We start from the raw sequence: 13096 nt of genomic DNA, 5'->3' as shown, positions 1-13096 counted from the left end.
GCAGCTCCAGTAGTGGATTGCAAGAAAACGGGAACGACAAGGGCACTGTGAAAATGGTGATTTCGAGATCCCATCAACCCCCGCTCCAGGAGATAATGTTCAACCACTTGATTATTGTATGCTGCCATGCCATCTACCTCGGCGGTCCAACCCACGGAGCTGATGAGAGCGAGTGGTAAGTCTCACGTCGAGTAGAATCCAAACTACCCCATAGGTAGCTGTAGATACCAGATATACAGGAACCGTGTGAGATGTGTCCAAACTCACTAGTCGTGGCAGGTTGATCGAGTCATTCCAAAAGGGAGAAACTTCAACTTTTATTGCTCATGTCAAGGCTGGACTTCAGGCACTGGCGCAGGATCCTCACGGACTACTTGTTTTCTCGGGGTTAGTCTAGGATTGAAGCCTCGATTTAAATGGAACGAGCAACCCGGAGGCTGATTATTCTACCGATAGTGGCCCTACAAAAGAGTCTCAAACGAAGCTCAGTGAAGGGCAGTCATATCTCGTAAGTTATGTGCCGATCGATCTTCACACCATGCGACTTTGATTAACGTGAATGGAGAATCTCGTCCGTGAGAATGGCTACTTCGCGAAGGAACTCGACATCACAGCCGAGATGGAGTCGAGAACCATCACAGAAACTCTTGCAACGGACTCCTATCAGAATGTTCTGTTCTCGATGATCCGCTTCCACTCCCACACGGGGGCGTGGCCTACCCGAGTCACCGTTGTCACCCACGACTTCAAGCGAGCCCGGTTCATGGAGTTACACTTTCCAGCCTTGGGTCTACTACCCCCCACCGATCATCAGAAAAGCAGTCCCCATCCAGGAGTCTCAGTCATCGGTATCAACCCCCCGGCAGAAGTGACTCCGCCCGAAGTCTTGGTGTGGGGTGAATCTGCAAAGGGGTATGAACTTTGGAAACAAGATCTATATGGCGTCGGGTCCGAATTGGCACAGAAACGCCTGGCCCGAGGGTGGTCGCCAACGAAGATAGAGGATGTGTGTGTCAATGCAGACCTGAGTTCCAGTGTGAAGCAGCTACTTTCTTGGAACGGCGGAAAAAGTAACGAGTGGTTCCAACAAATGGCAGAATTACCGTGGTACACAGGATGAAGCTTCCGGTCTCGACTGACCGCGAAAAAGTACCATTCTGTCCCTCTCGGTCAATTTCCTCGAGGCAGACGTGCAAATCCGAAAGTAAAAAGGAAATAAGAAACGAAACCAGCCGTCCCAAACGCCAATGCAAATCTTGATACTCCCACATCGGGCTCCCGTCATAGCAGTCTTGAACACGTTTCGCCAGGCAGCTCAGTCTGTTTGCCGGTAGCTGACAAGCGTACCAACCCGATGATTATTCGTACTGAAGCTTCGTAGCTGGACCTTTTCCGCATTCTTGATCTCCTTCGCATCACTGTCACCCCATTCGACGGGGACATCCGAGTCTGCATCTGCATAGACTAGCACGTTGAAAGTGCAGTCACCGTCGAGAACGGGGAGGAATGTGACAGAGGCCGTAATTTGTCGAAAGATGGACTGAATCTCTTCTTGGATCTCTTTCTCCGTCTTTTCGACGGGCTCAGACGGCTCGGCGCTGTTTTCACTAGCACGATGACAACAGATCAGCTTCGGGCTTGTCGATCCGGTTCAAAAAATTGCAAGGCTGCAACTCACCTAGGAGCCGAGTTCTCTTTGTCTCCTGCTTTTCGAGAAGTCTGGCTCTTAGAGCTCTTGCCGAATATCTCCACATCGAACTGCCATCGCTCCACGTGCTCTCCGGTCTCCTTGTCTGTAATGACAATGACAAGCTTTGAGATCTTTCCACCGGCCATCCATTTGTTCAGTTGTGACATTATCTTCTTAATGTATGCCTTGACTTGATCATCGGCCGACACTGTTGTCATGTTAGATCGAACTCTCCGAGAACATGAGGGGCGGGTTGAAATGGGTCTTGAGAAGTCGAGAGGCAGGCGCACCAAGCATATTGAGTCCATATTTCTTGACGCTAGTTTTCATCACTGTGAGTGATCCATGATATCCAGTACCGAAGCATGAGGTCAGAACCTACGTGGTAAAGTCTTCCGGAGGATATACACCGCGCTGAAATCTTGAGAGAAACGATGAGAATCTTGAGCTCATCCTTGGTGGTGTGATATACTCACAGAATGGAATTGATAGAGTATTCAAACTGTGTATAAGTCAGCCTTGAGTCGCACACCAATTGTGACCAAGGCCAGCACATGATTGCAAGACATTTACTTACGAATTCAGATACCAACTTGGCCGATCCTGTGACATCAATTAGCAATGTAGACCTTGGAGTGATTTGAAGATACAGACGAACCTCTGATGGATAGCTTATGGACCTTGGATTTGTCCTTTGTCTCTGGCATGTTGACGCTCCGCAAATCACTGTCTACAGCTTTGATCTGTACACGAGCAAAAACGGTGCCAAAGAACGTTTGTTTACCACCCAAGGTTGATACGGCAATCATTTATCGGATCACCGCCCGGCAGTACTTTTTTCTCCGCAATCACTGCCGCATCCTGGGGATCCGTTCCACCTCCGAACAAGGCCTTATTGATACTTGCTGGCATAAGAAGACAGGACAATTCCTCTCTTCTTCCATGCCATTGTTTTACCCCTGATGCAAGGATGCTGGCAGTTTGTGCGATCGCTACGCACTGTGTCAAACTGTCGGGCAGCAAGCCTCTCCTCTCAATCCGGCTTTGCCCCGTCTAGGGTCGTGCGATTTTTCTCAAACTCCGCAGTTTGGAGCGCTCGAGCGAAAGCGTCATCCAGCCTCCCCGACACCGACCTCGAGAAACGAATTGCCGCGATACCCCTCGAACGATATCGCAATTTCTGTATTGTGGCTCACGTCGACCATGGAAAAAGTACACTTTCCGACCGATTGCTGGAGCTCACGGGCACCATCAAGCCGGGCATGAACAAACAGGTGCTGGACAAGTTGGACGTTGAGCGAGAGCGAGGAATCACGGTCAAGGCACAGACTTGCACCATGATTTATAATCACAAGGGCGAGGACTACTTGCTGCATCTGGTCGATACTCCGGGTCATGTGGATTTCCGTGCAGAGGTGTCGCGCAGTTATGCCAGTTGTGGAGGGGCCTTGCTCCTTGTGGACGCTAGCCAGGGTGTTCAAGCTCAGACCGTTGCCAATTTCTATCTAGCTTTTGCGCAGGGTCTGGAATTGATTCCTGTCATCAATAAGGTGGATTTGCCTTCTGCTGACCCGGAGCGGGCTCTGGAGCAGATGAAGAGCTCCTTTGAGCTGGACACGGAAAATGCGGTGCAAGTTTCTGCAAAGACCGGTCTCAATGTCGAGGCAGTCCTGCCAAGGGTCATTGAGAAGGTTCCCGCGTGAGTCGGATGATCTTGAATGGATGTTGACATGTCTCGAGGCTAACAATTTCACACAGACCCATTGGTGACAGTAAAAAGCCCCTTCGCATGCTCCTTGTGGACTCTTGGTACGACTCATATCGTGGCGTTATTCTACTCGTACGGATCTTTGACGGTGAGGTACGCCCAGGTCAGCAATTAGTATCTCTGGTCACGGGTCTGAAATACTACGTCGGTGAAGTTGGTATCATGTACCCGTTGGAGACCCCTCAGACTGTGCTTCGAGCGGGTCAAGTGGGCTATATCTACTTCAACCCGGGCATGAAACGCAGTCAAGAGGCCAAGATTGGTGACACTTATACCCGCGTTGGATCGGAGAAGCACGTTGAGCTGTTACCGGGCTTTGAGGAGCCCAAGTCGATGGTCTTTGTGGCCGTCTACCCCATGAATGCGGATCACTTTGAACACCTAGAGGACAGCATCAACCAGTTGATTCTCAATGATCGCAGCATTACCATGCAAAAGGAGTCCTCCGAAGCGCTTGGTGCGGGTTTCCGTATGGGCTTTTTGGGCACCCTGCACTGCTCTGTCTTTGAAGATCGTCTTCGACAGGAGCATGGCGCCAGTATCATCATCACTCCACCCTCGGTCCCTGTGAAAATTGTATGGAAGGACGGCACGGAAGATATCATCACCAACCCTGCCAAGTTCCCCGACGACGATAGCGTCCGTTTGAAGGTGGCCGAAGTTCAAGAGCCGTATGTCCTGGCCACTATCACCTTCCCGGACGAATATCTCGGCAAGGTCATTGAACTTTGTGAGGCCAATAGGGGCGAGCAGCAGAGCATTGAATACTTCACATCCAGCCAGGTCATTCTCAAATACGAGCTACCCTTGGCTCACCTCGTCGATGACTTTTTCGGCAAACTGAAAGGTAACACCAAGGGCTACGCCAGTCTGGACTACGAAGAATCCGCCTGGCGCGCTGGCAATATCGTCAAGCTGCAGCTTCTGGTGAACAAAGTCCCCGTCGACGCAGTGTCTCGGATGATGCACATGAGTCAGGTGCAGTACCTGGGCAGACAATGGGTGACCAAATTCAAGCAACATGTGGACCGACAGCTCTTTGAAATTGTGATCCAAGCCGCCGTGGGAAAGAAGATCGTCGCCCGTGAAACCATCAAGCCGTACCGCAAGGATGTTCTGGCCAAGCTGCATGCTAGTGATGTCAGTCGTCGGCGGAAGCTGTTGGAGAAACAAAAGGAGGGCCGAAAGAGGCTTCGGGCGGTCGGAAACGTCGTGATCGAGCATCAGGCTTTCCAGGCCTTCTTGGCCAAGTGAATTCTGTACTATATTCTGCATTGTCTCGTTATGATATACCCCAAATGTCAACTCGGCTGTTTCAAACTTTCATTTTGGTTGTCTTTGGTACAACGATTATATGTGGATGGTGAGGAGCATAATCATTTGACAAGGAGAGAACGATGAGGTGGCTTGTTGGTTCAACATCAACTCATGATTGACAAGCTACCGGAGACCACCATTTTGAACAAGGACTCATTGACACTGACAACCTGCGAAAGGTACTGTTCGACCAGACTTACATTACAACTTGGCCCAAAGCCGGGCAGGAGACTTCTCAGGTCGGCCATACTGCCCTCTGGCGCCCAAGTTGACCACAATTCCTTCCCCAAAGGCGGCCTCTTGACAGTCTTCCTCATCCACCCCATTTACATGTTGCACCACCACAAAGTCCACTCGTCTCGGGCCCAACACCACCATGGGCGCATGCCATGTCCCAACCCCATAAGTAACCGCCTGGCCTCCACGCGCAATGAAAGCCCTCAGGTTCTTCAAATCCGGCGGATCACGGATAGTAACCGTCTCGCCCTTTGCATTCTTCGCAGTAGCAACTTCGCCCTTTAACGTCGGCGCAACGACGACCAGGAAGATGGGCTCTTCCTCCCCCTCTCCAACCTTGGAGTGACTCGACAGGTCGGTCGGGATAAAGGTCTGATTTGTGAAAGGGTGGCGCTCCAGGATACGCACATCAAAGACCTCGCTGGCTGACTTTTGTTGTTGTCCATGTTGGCTGGCTTCGATGGTGCGCAGTTTGCGAGGGAAGCAGCAGAACATGGTCATTCGCGCGGAGGCTGCTTTCCCGCTGGGACAGGATTTGGCATAGTCATCGGTGAGGGGGGAGATGGGGCTATATTTGAGGGCGGAGTTCTGGTTTGCTAATACGGGAGCTGGGATATGAGGTGGGAGAGAGGATGCTTGAGGGGGAATGTGGATCTCTCGAGGTAGAGGCGAGGTGATGGCGGTTCCGAATGGCGCGAAGCTGACTCGAGTAAGAGGCTCCGGGGTGACGGTCACGGTCGGGTTGGACGTGAGGATAGGTGCCATTGTGTTTGATGAAGTGGCTCGATAAAAGCCTTGAAAAGAGTGTCAAGGTAAGGAATCTGTCCTGGAGGATGTCAAAGAAAGTGAGTTAACTTTTTTGTCTGCATCAGACAGTCGAGAGCTTGCGAACTAAGAGCTACGAGTCTGTGGAGAAGCGCCCGCAGGCAATTGATTCCAATCGCCGTCATCCGCGCGGGGAAATTGTCCCGTCAAAGAAATTCATCGGCGACCGCCGAGCCTTGCAGGCGATAAGATAAGCAAGCCCGTCATGGAAACTGTGAATACAATTGAGTCACATCCCGTTCTGCGTTGGTAGTATGTGGGCCGTATCCACATTTCTACTTTCGGAAGGGTCTATTGTACCTCGTTAAATGTCCCCCGTAACATATGGTAAGTTAACTAGAGGTGTATATGATACCACTATCAACTACATAACTTCCTCAGCAGTAAAATGTTTTCCGTATCTCGTCTCAATCTCGGAAAATAAGTTCAAATCACGGCAACAGGTGGTCTCTATTTGATATTCACATGTTCGTTATTTATCCCACCACGACTTAATACCCGTAAGTATTGACTGCCTCTATGATTGAAATCTTTTTATACCTAAGGCTGCTAGGGTATCTAGAAGCTTGATTGTATAATGCCTAGGGAGCTGGGTACTTTCTGCTTGAAAAGTGGACACGGTCCACATACTACCAACGCAGAACGGGATGTGACTCAACTGTGTTCTGATGGAAACTGACGGCCGGAACCGAGGTCAACTCGTCTACTCGCGTACTTCTGGACAGAACGGTTGAATGAAGATATAGAGCAAGGAGTCGGGACTGCGTGTTCTAAATTACCGCCAAGCCGCCTTGTCCTTTGGAAAAAAGATCTTGTTCTTGAATCATTCCTTGGCCGGTCGATTCACGATGATCGCGTCGAGGATAGTTTGCGCACCCGCCTCGACCAGCTTAGCAGCAAGCTCCTGGCCTAGTACTACAGCTTCCTCAGGATTCTCCAACCTCGCCTCAACTTGAGCTCCAGCACTCTGCGCCCCATCCAGACTCACGACAATGCTCCGCATATGCAAAGTGTCCGTCTCTACCCACTCCGTCTCAACACCGATAGGAACGCTGCAACCACCCTCCAAAGTCCTCAACAGCGACCGCTCAGCCAGACAGGCCAGCGTCGAGCGACGATCAGCCAGCTGATTCAGCAGTGCATGCATTTGCGCATCTCCTTTGCGGATCTCCAGACCCAAAGCGCCTTGGCCAACCGCATGGTACATACCCCCATTGCTGGATTGTAAACACTGGTTGATCCGGTGACGGAGTCCCACGCGCTCCAGACCCGCGGTCGACATGATCATGCATGTGTATTCGCTGTTGGGATCGTCCACCTTGGCGAGTCGAGTCTCGACGTTGCCTCTCAGATTGGCGAAGTTCAGGCGCGGATAGAGTCGTCGTAGTTGAGCGGAGCGGCGCACTGATGATGTCCCTATGACTGCGCCGTCCGGTAGAGTGCTCAAGCTTGTGTAAGGCAGACCTGCCTTGACGATCAGGGCGTCTCGCGGGTCATCCCGTGGTGGAATTGAGGCGAGCTCGCAGGTTTCGGGCAACGCGGTAGGCATGTCTGTCGATCATTTAGCCGTGGCAGTGGAACTTTTCGGGGTTGATTTCGTGGATCCGAGAGGTATGATCAGGTGTCCTCGATACACCACACCTTTCAAACAATGTACAACAAGATCCAACTCGCCCGACACAAGCTTCTCTTCCAGTTCACATGTCCACAGATTCTTCACCCCCATTTCGTACAAGGCCGTCGTCTTGTCCCGATCGCCCAGCGGTCGAAGCGTGACGATTTCAAAGAATCGGTGAGGCTCAATCTTCTGTAGACTGTCCCGAATACCCTCTGCCTGAACCACGGCCAGATTCGAGCGCCGAGTGCCAATGCGGATAGGCGTCTCGGGCGGCGTTGGTACAGCCGCCATTTTCGTGGATTGGCCTTGCGGTCTTGGTATTTTGGCTGGGTGCGTCTGAATTGATGGCCTGTGTGATTTCAGATTGAATTGGCACCAACTGACTCAATGTGTACTTGCGTCAGTCGTGTTGATTCTTTTTGGCAATTGACAATCCCAACTCGAAGCGCTCCGCGCTAAGCGGTAGTGGTATGGTGGCATGGTGTCGCGACTCGCTAGTCTCGGGATCGCCCTTAAGCAGTCGGTTCAGGTGGAAACCCGACGTTCCGCCAGCAGCACCGCGTCTTATGAGCCGGGTATTGATGATCCGGCTGAGGTTGTCTCGTGATCAACTCTATTCTGAGTCATTGCAAGAGAGCACTGCACAAACTCCGATAGCTTCGGGCGTGTAGTAGTGAAGGAAAATTTACATCATGGTCAACATTTGGCTCCACAATGCATCGCACCAAGCATCCTTGACTACTACCCTCATGCCGAGTCCATACTTGTCAACAAGGTCAGAGATGATTCTCGTCGTCGCAAGCAAAATCGTCTTCTCGATGGAGTTGTTTTCGCGTTGAGTTAGGTGAGCCAGACCCTCGAGCTCCTGAAATCCAATGATAGTACAATGGTGGACCAAAACGCATTTCACACTCCAGCTTGATGGGCGGGCGGTGCGTGCCGATCCTTGAAAAAAAGCTTCCGAAGAAAAGATTCGGTTTGGCGGGGCGCAAAGGGGGGTCCAGGCTCCAGACACACATTTCGTATCGCATCTTCTCAGCATGTTCTCCGACCCTGAACATCGCGAACTTTGGTCACGACTTACACCCCGTACAACATCCCTGGTCTACACAGGGCCCCAGGAACGGGCAGATGATCAAACTCTCCGAAATCTGATGTTAGTGCCCTCAACTTTATTAAATTCACGTACCCATGTCGTAGCTAGCTAGCTAACTCTACTTTGTGGATTGTAGATGGCTTCAACCAGCCTGCCAAATGAGTTGTTTCTGCTGATCGCTCAACAGCTGCCGGCCTTGATTGATTTGTCCAGATTGATGCAGGTGGATCGGAGGAGATATCACCTTCTACGCGAATACCTATACGATCGAATTACCGGCAATGAGAAGAACAGGGTTCTTCGCTGGGCGGCGGAACATGGCCATGAAACAATTGTGCGTGCCATGTTGCAGCGCGGCGGCGAGTACTATTCGTTGAAACGCCTCCTTTTGGATGACGGGACCATTGAGTCTGGCCCGAGGCTGATGCTCGATGGTGCTATTGCCGGCGCCGCGGGCAACGGGCATGCCAGTATATTGAGGCTGTTGCTGAAACGCCTGTCCGGTCCGTTGACAGTGCCTCTTCCCACAAGTGAAGCGCCAATTGTGAGAGCCGCCGTCAATGGTGACGCCGAGACGGTGACGATCTTATTGGAACACACCGCCGCAACGCAATCCAGTCTCTCATCAGGGCAAGCTGCAACAGATCTCGCGGCCGAGAAAGCTGATCGGGAAGCTCAGATCACTCGCTTGTACAGCTACGCTTTAAACGAGGCTTTGCGACACGCACGGGAGGAGATAGTAAACCTGCTCCTCGCGGATGGTCGCGTTCAGTTGAACTCGCAAAGTATATGCGCCGCGGCGGCGGGTGGGAGCCTGAAGCTTGTGGAACTTTGCCTGCAGCAGGCGCCCGCGTGGTCTCCGGGTACGGGCCACGAGTCGCCGCTCGGGGCAGCTGCACGGAGAGGTCATGAAGCTGCCTTCACATTGATCTCTCAATCGGGGAATTTCGATCCAAATATGACAGATGAGGCGGGCAGGACGCCGCTTGCTGTTGCTGCAGAACATGGTCAGAATAGGATTGTCGAAATCCTGCTGGGTACCCCAGGCGTGGATGCAGATCCTCATGATAAATACGACCGAACCCCTCTTGAACTTGCAGCCAGCAAAGGCAATATGGTGCTCGTACAATGGTTACTTGCGATGCCAGGTGTAGATGTCAACAATTGCGACTCAGATCATTACATACCCATCAGTTCCGCAGCCAGCTCTGGAAAAGTTGAGGTTGTGAAACAATTGCTAGAGGCTGGAGCAGATCCCGACTGTCCAGATAACGAAGGTCGCACACCCCTGGCTCGTGCAGCATACTCAGGAGCCAATGAAGTTGTAAAAGTCTTACTGTCAACTGGCAAAGTGCAGGCGGATTCCCGTGACGAGGGGGGCATGACGCCCTTGATGCTCGCAGCGAAATCCGGTCGATTTTTGAGAAAACCTGACGATTTCGTCCGAACACGACCTTATGAGCTGGAAACCGAGAAAGTGATTGTGCCTTTGCTCAAAGGGGAACAACCGCCTCCCTTGAACCTCAAGGGCCTGCTTCTGGAGCCAGACGTCAACCGGGACATTTCCACTCGCGGTGCACTCTCCGTCATGGAGCAGCTTCTGGCCCGGGACGACGTAGATCCCAACGCGCGAGATGGACAGGGGAGAACGGCACTATCCTATGCCGCGGAAATGCATGAGATCGATGCCATTCGAGCCTTGATGGAAGATGGGCGCGTGGATGTGAATTGTGCCGACAACGATGGGTGGACACCAATGACTTGGATAACCAAAAAGGTCAAGGATAGCCCCTGGCATAATGACTGGGAGGTCTATTATGGACTATGAGAAGGTCTTTGACTGGGAATACCATGTCTGCAGAAGCGCATTGTTTTTGATTTTCTTCTTCTGGACCGAGCTTCCAAGTCATCTATGGGCCGTGTCGACTTTGGCCCCGGAGATCAAGTAAAGGCATCTTGCACGGAAGTACCCGTCAAAGCTCACTCGCAACTACAATTGGAAAGACCTGGTATATTCTGGGCCGAGTCCCAGTATTGGCTCAGCATCAAAGTCCACTCCCTCCAGGAGATGATAGAGTAGTAGCATACTTTGTCGACCGTTCCCCAAACTTGGCAAGAAGTGGGTCTTCTCCAAATCTGGGGGATTACAGCAAACCGAGCAAACACGCCCCGCTCAGAGCCGCCGAGGTTCGTTTGGCCGAGGTACCCCGGCTGTTGGACCTGAGAGCTTAAAGTTACCTACCCCTTCATCGTTGTTGCGTGCGATTTATATGTTCTGGCGGAACTAACGACTACGTCTCTCTGCTCAGATAGCTAATAAACTCGCTACCGATCGACTCCTGACATCGCAACCATGGCAGGAGAAGTTCGCCAACCTATAGACGTACCTTCATTGGCGCGCTACCTTGACCAAAATGTGCCCGAGGTCAAGACACCGATAGAGATCAAACAGGTGGGCGCAATACGTCTATGTGCTCAATGACCAGAACCGGGTATACGGTACTAAATTTTTGATATGTTACAGTTTGGCTTCGGTCAATCAAACCCCACGTACCAACTAATCACCGCCGATGGACGCAAACTTGTCCTCCGAAAGAAACCCCCAGGCAAACTCCTGTCAAAGACGGCCCACCGGGTCGATCGAGAATACCAGATCATCAAAGCTTTGGGAAGCACCAATGTCCCCGTACCCGAGGCTCTTTGTCTCTGCGAGGATAGCAATGTCATCGGCACTCCGTTCTACATCATGGAATTCCTGGACGGTCGACACTTTGTTGACCCCACGATGCCTGGAGTGAGTCCAGAAGAACGCACGGCATTGTAGGTCCTGACGAGTGCCTCTTGCAGCAAACTATACGAGGAGAAGTAGTCCCGCTGACCAGAACGGCCAGATGGAAATCCGCGGTGGAAACCCTAGCCAAGTTTCACTCAGTCGTCCCACAGTCCGTCGGACTCGAAAAGTTCGGCAAATCCTCAGGATTCTACGACCGACAGATTGCGACATTCACAGCTGTCTCTCAGGCTCAGTCCGAAGTTCTTGACAAAGACACCAAAGAACCCGTTGGTGAATTGCCCCATTTCAAAGATATGGTCAATTTCTTTTCCCAAAAGTCCACCCAGCCTCGCGACCGAGGCACCCTCGTGCACGGCGACTACAAAATCGACAACATGATCTTCCATAAGACCGAGCCGAGAGTGATTGGTATCTTGGACTGGGAAATGGCCACGGTGGGACACCCCTTGTCCGACTTGTGCAACTTGACCAGTCCGTACGTTATGGACGGGGCCGAGAACTCCAAGGACGAATTCCAGCCCGGCCGGGTTCCAGGCCTGCCTCGGCGCGAAGACTGCGTTCGCTGGTATGCCGCGGTTTCGGGATATAACCCTGCCGATGATATGCTTTGGGGTGATGCGTTCTTCGCTTTTCGAGCGTCGGTCATCATGCAGGGTATTGCGGCGCGATATGCCGCTCGCCAAGCGAGTAGTGCTCGAGCTGCGGAGTATGGAAGTCGAGCAAAACCTTTTGCTTTGGAGGCATGGGGCCGTGTCAAGCAGGTTCAAGACTTGTCGCGTCAGAAGAGTCAGAAGAGCAAGCTATAGGGCGGAGATTCTGCGCTAGTGGTTGAGTCGATGATCAATATATCCCAGAAATTTGCGAACGTTGTGAACATACTATTCGTAAAGTGGGCTGGATTTTCTCGGAGAAGCTAACTGACGCCTATGTTATCAGAGTTTGTCAGATATATTTGGTCAATTCCAGTCATATGTTGAGATATAGGGATCGGCGTGTTTGCTGATTTTTCTACCTGCGCGAGTATCGCCGGATTGTTCTATATTCACCTGCTGGGGCGTGGCCTACAAGCAGAAAACATCGCCAAGTAAAGACGCCAGCAGGCAGCGACGTAAACAAACAATTGGATATTTTTTGTTGTATGGCTGAAGTTTGCCTGACCCCTATGCGAAAATTGTTACGGGTTGACTGACAAATTAGGTAGCAAAGTCAACAGATAGATAAGGTTATTTAAAGGGTCGAACTCATCCTCTTACTCCCCATGAAGCTCTTCAATAGCATCCTTATCTATCTTTCAGTTCACTTCCATCTTTCACTTCCATCTTTCGCATCCATCTTTCACATCCGTCTTTCACATCCATCTTTCACATCCATCTTTCACTTACTGGCTCATTCACCTTATTGCCCTTCTTCCTACCAGTAATGTTTAAGGTTGAAAAGGCCACAAGGCATACATGTACACCAACTGAAATAACGGGTCTTGTACAAACGTACCCAAGCCTGAACATGAAACAGCCCCGAGCGAAGGCAATATAGGTCTATATTGCTCATCAGAGTAGTCCTCGAAAAGACACTCGAGAAAGCCATCTGCAGACAATAGAAGACACTCGAAGTATGATGTATAGGAACATTGGCGTGTCAGGTATATCGCAGTCTCGGCGCATCTCCGAAGAGCCAGCCAAGGGCCATTTAATGGGGGATCAGTTTTTGTGGCAGCATGATACTCACAAAGTGTTAATGCCGAGTCGGCATCC

The 13096-nt window shown here is 51.4% G+C and overlaps 7 protein-coding genes across 7 annotated transcripts; 4 read left to right on the top strand and 3 right to left on the bottom strand.

Annotated features, from left to right (window-relative positions):
* Positions 1-95: 95 nt before the first annotated feature.
* On the top strand, positions 96-1120 carry N7539_005514 (DUF218 domain protein; the record flags this gene model as incomplete). The annotated part of the gene is made up of 4 exons (XM_056935116.1): positions 96-175; positions 280-387; positions 457-508; positions 566-1120. The coding sequence occupies 4 exons, from the start codon at positions 96-98 to the stop codon at positions 1118-1120; spliced, it is 795 nt and encodes a 264-aa protein (XP_056790310.1).
* Positions 1121-1315: 195 nt separating this feature from the next.
* Positions 1316-2397, bottom strand: N7539_005513 (spindle checkpoint protein MAD2; the record flags this gene model as incomplete). The annotated part of the gene is made up of 7 exons (XM_056935115.1): positions 1316-1607; positions 1679-1898; positions 1981-2009; positions 2073-2111; positions 2167-2192; positions 2268-2293; positions 2349-2397. The coding sequence occupies 7 exons, from the start codon at positions 2395-2397 to the stop codon at positions 1316-1318; spliced, it is 681 nt and encodes a 226-aa protein (XP_056790309.1).
* Positions 2398-2652: 255 nt separating this feature from the next.
* On the top strand, positions 2653-4712 carry N7539_005512 (GTPase GUF1; the record flags this gene model as incomplete). The annotated part of the gene is made up of 2 exons (XM_056935114.1): positions 2653-3389; positions 3449-4712. 2 exons carry the CDS (start codon positions 2653-2655, stop codon positions 4710-4712), a joined length of 2001 nt encoding a protein of 666 aa, XP_056790308.1.
* A 264-nt stretch (positions 4713-4976) lies between these two features.
* On the bottom strand, positions 4977-5777 carry N7539_005511 (ureidoglycolate hydrolase; the record flags this gene model as incomplete). The annotated part of the gene is made up of 1 exon (XM_056935113.1): positions 4977-5777. The coding sequence occupies one exon, from the start codon at positions 5775-5777 to the stop codon at positions 4977-4979; it is 801 nt and encodes a 266-aa protein (XP_056790307.1).
* An 883-nt stretch (positions 5778-6660) lies between these two features.
* On the bottom strand, positions 6661-7746 carry N7539_005510 (porphobilinogen deaminase; the record flags this gene model as incomplete). Its single annotated transcript, XM_056935112.1, has 2 exons — positions 6661-7388; positions 7479-7746. The coding sequence occupies 2 exons, from the start codon at positions 7744-7746 to the stop codon at positions 6661-6663; spliced, it is 996 nt and encodes a 331-aa protein (XP_056790306.1).
* Positions 7747-8687: 941 nt separating this feature from the next.
* On the top strand, positions 8688-10379 carry N7539_005509 (uncharacterized protein; the record flags this gene model as incomplete). Its single annotated transcript, XM_056935111.1, has 1 exon — positions 8688-10379. One exon carries the CDS (start codon positions 8688-8690, stop codon positions 10377-10379), a length of 1692 nt encoding a protein of 563 aa, XP_056790305.1.
* A 525-nt stretch (positions 10380-10904) lies between these two features.
* Positions 10905-12151, top strand: N7539_005508 (phosphotransferase family protein; the record flags this gene model as incomplete). The annotated part of the gene is made up of 3 exons (XM_056935110.1): positions 10905-11003; positions 11076-11371; positions 11443-12151. The coding sequence occupies 3 exons, from the start codon at positions 10905-10907 to the stop codon at positions 12149-12151; spliced, it is 1104 nt and encodes a 367-aa protein (XP_056790304.1).
* Between the last annotated feature and the right edge of the window lie 945 nt (positions 12152-13096).

Source organism: Penicillium diatomitis, assembly GCF_028827545.1.
Source record: "Penicillium diatomitis strain IBT 30728 chromosome Unknown utg000005l_segment0_segment0, whole genome shotgun sequence".
In the NCBI taxonomy this organism is placed as follows: domain Eukaryota; kingdom Fungi; phylum Ascomycota; class Eurotiomycetes; order Eurotiales; family Aspergillaceae; genus Penicillium; species Penicillium diatomitis.
Note: the sequence above shows the minus strand (reverse complement) of the source record. Positions and strands in the feature narration are given on the sequence as shown.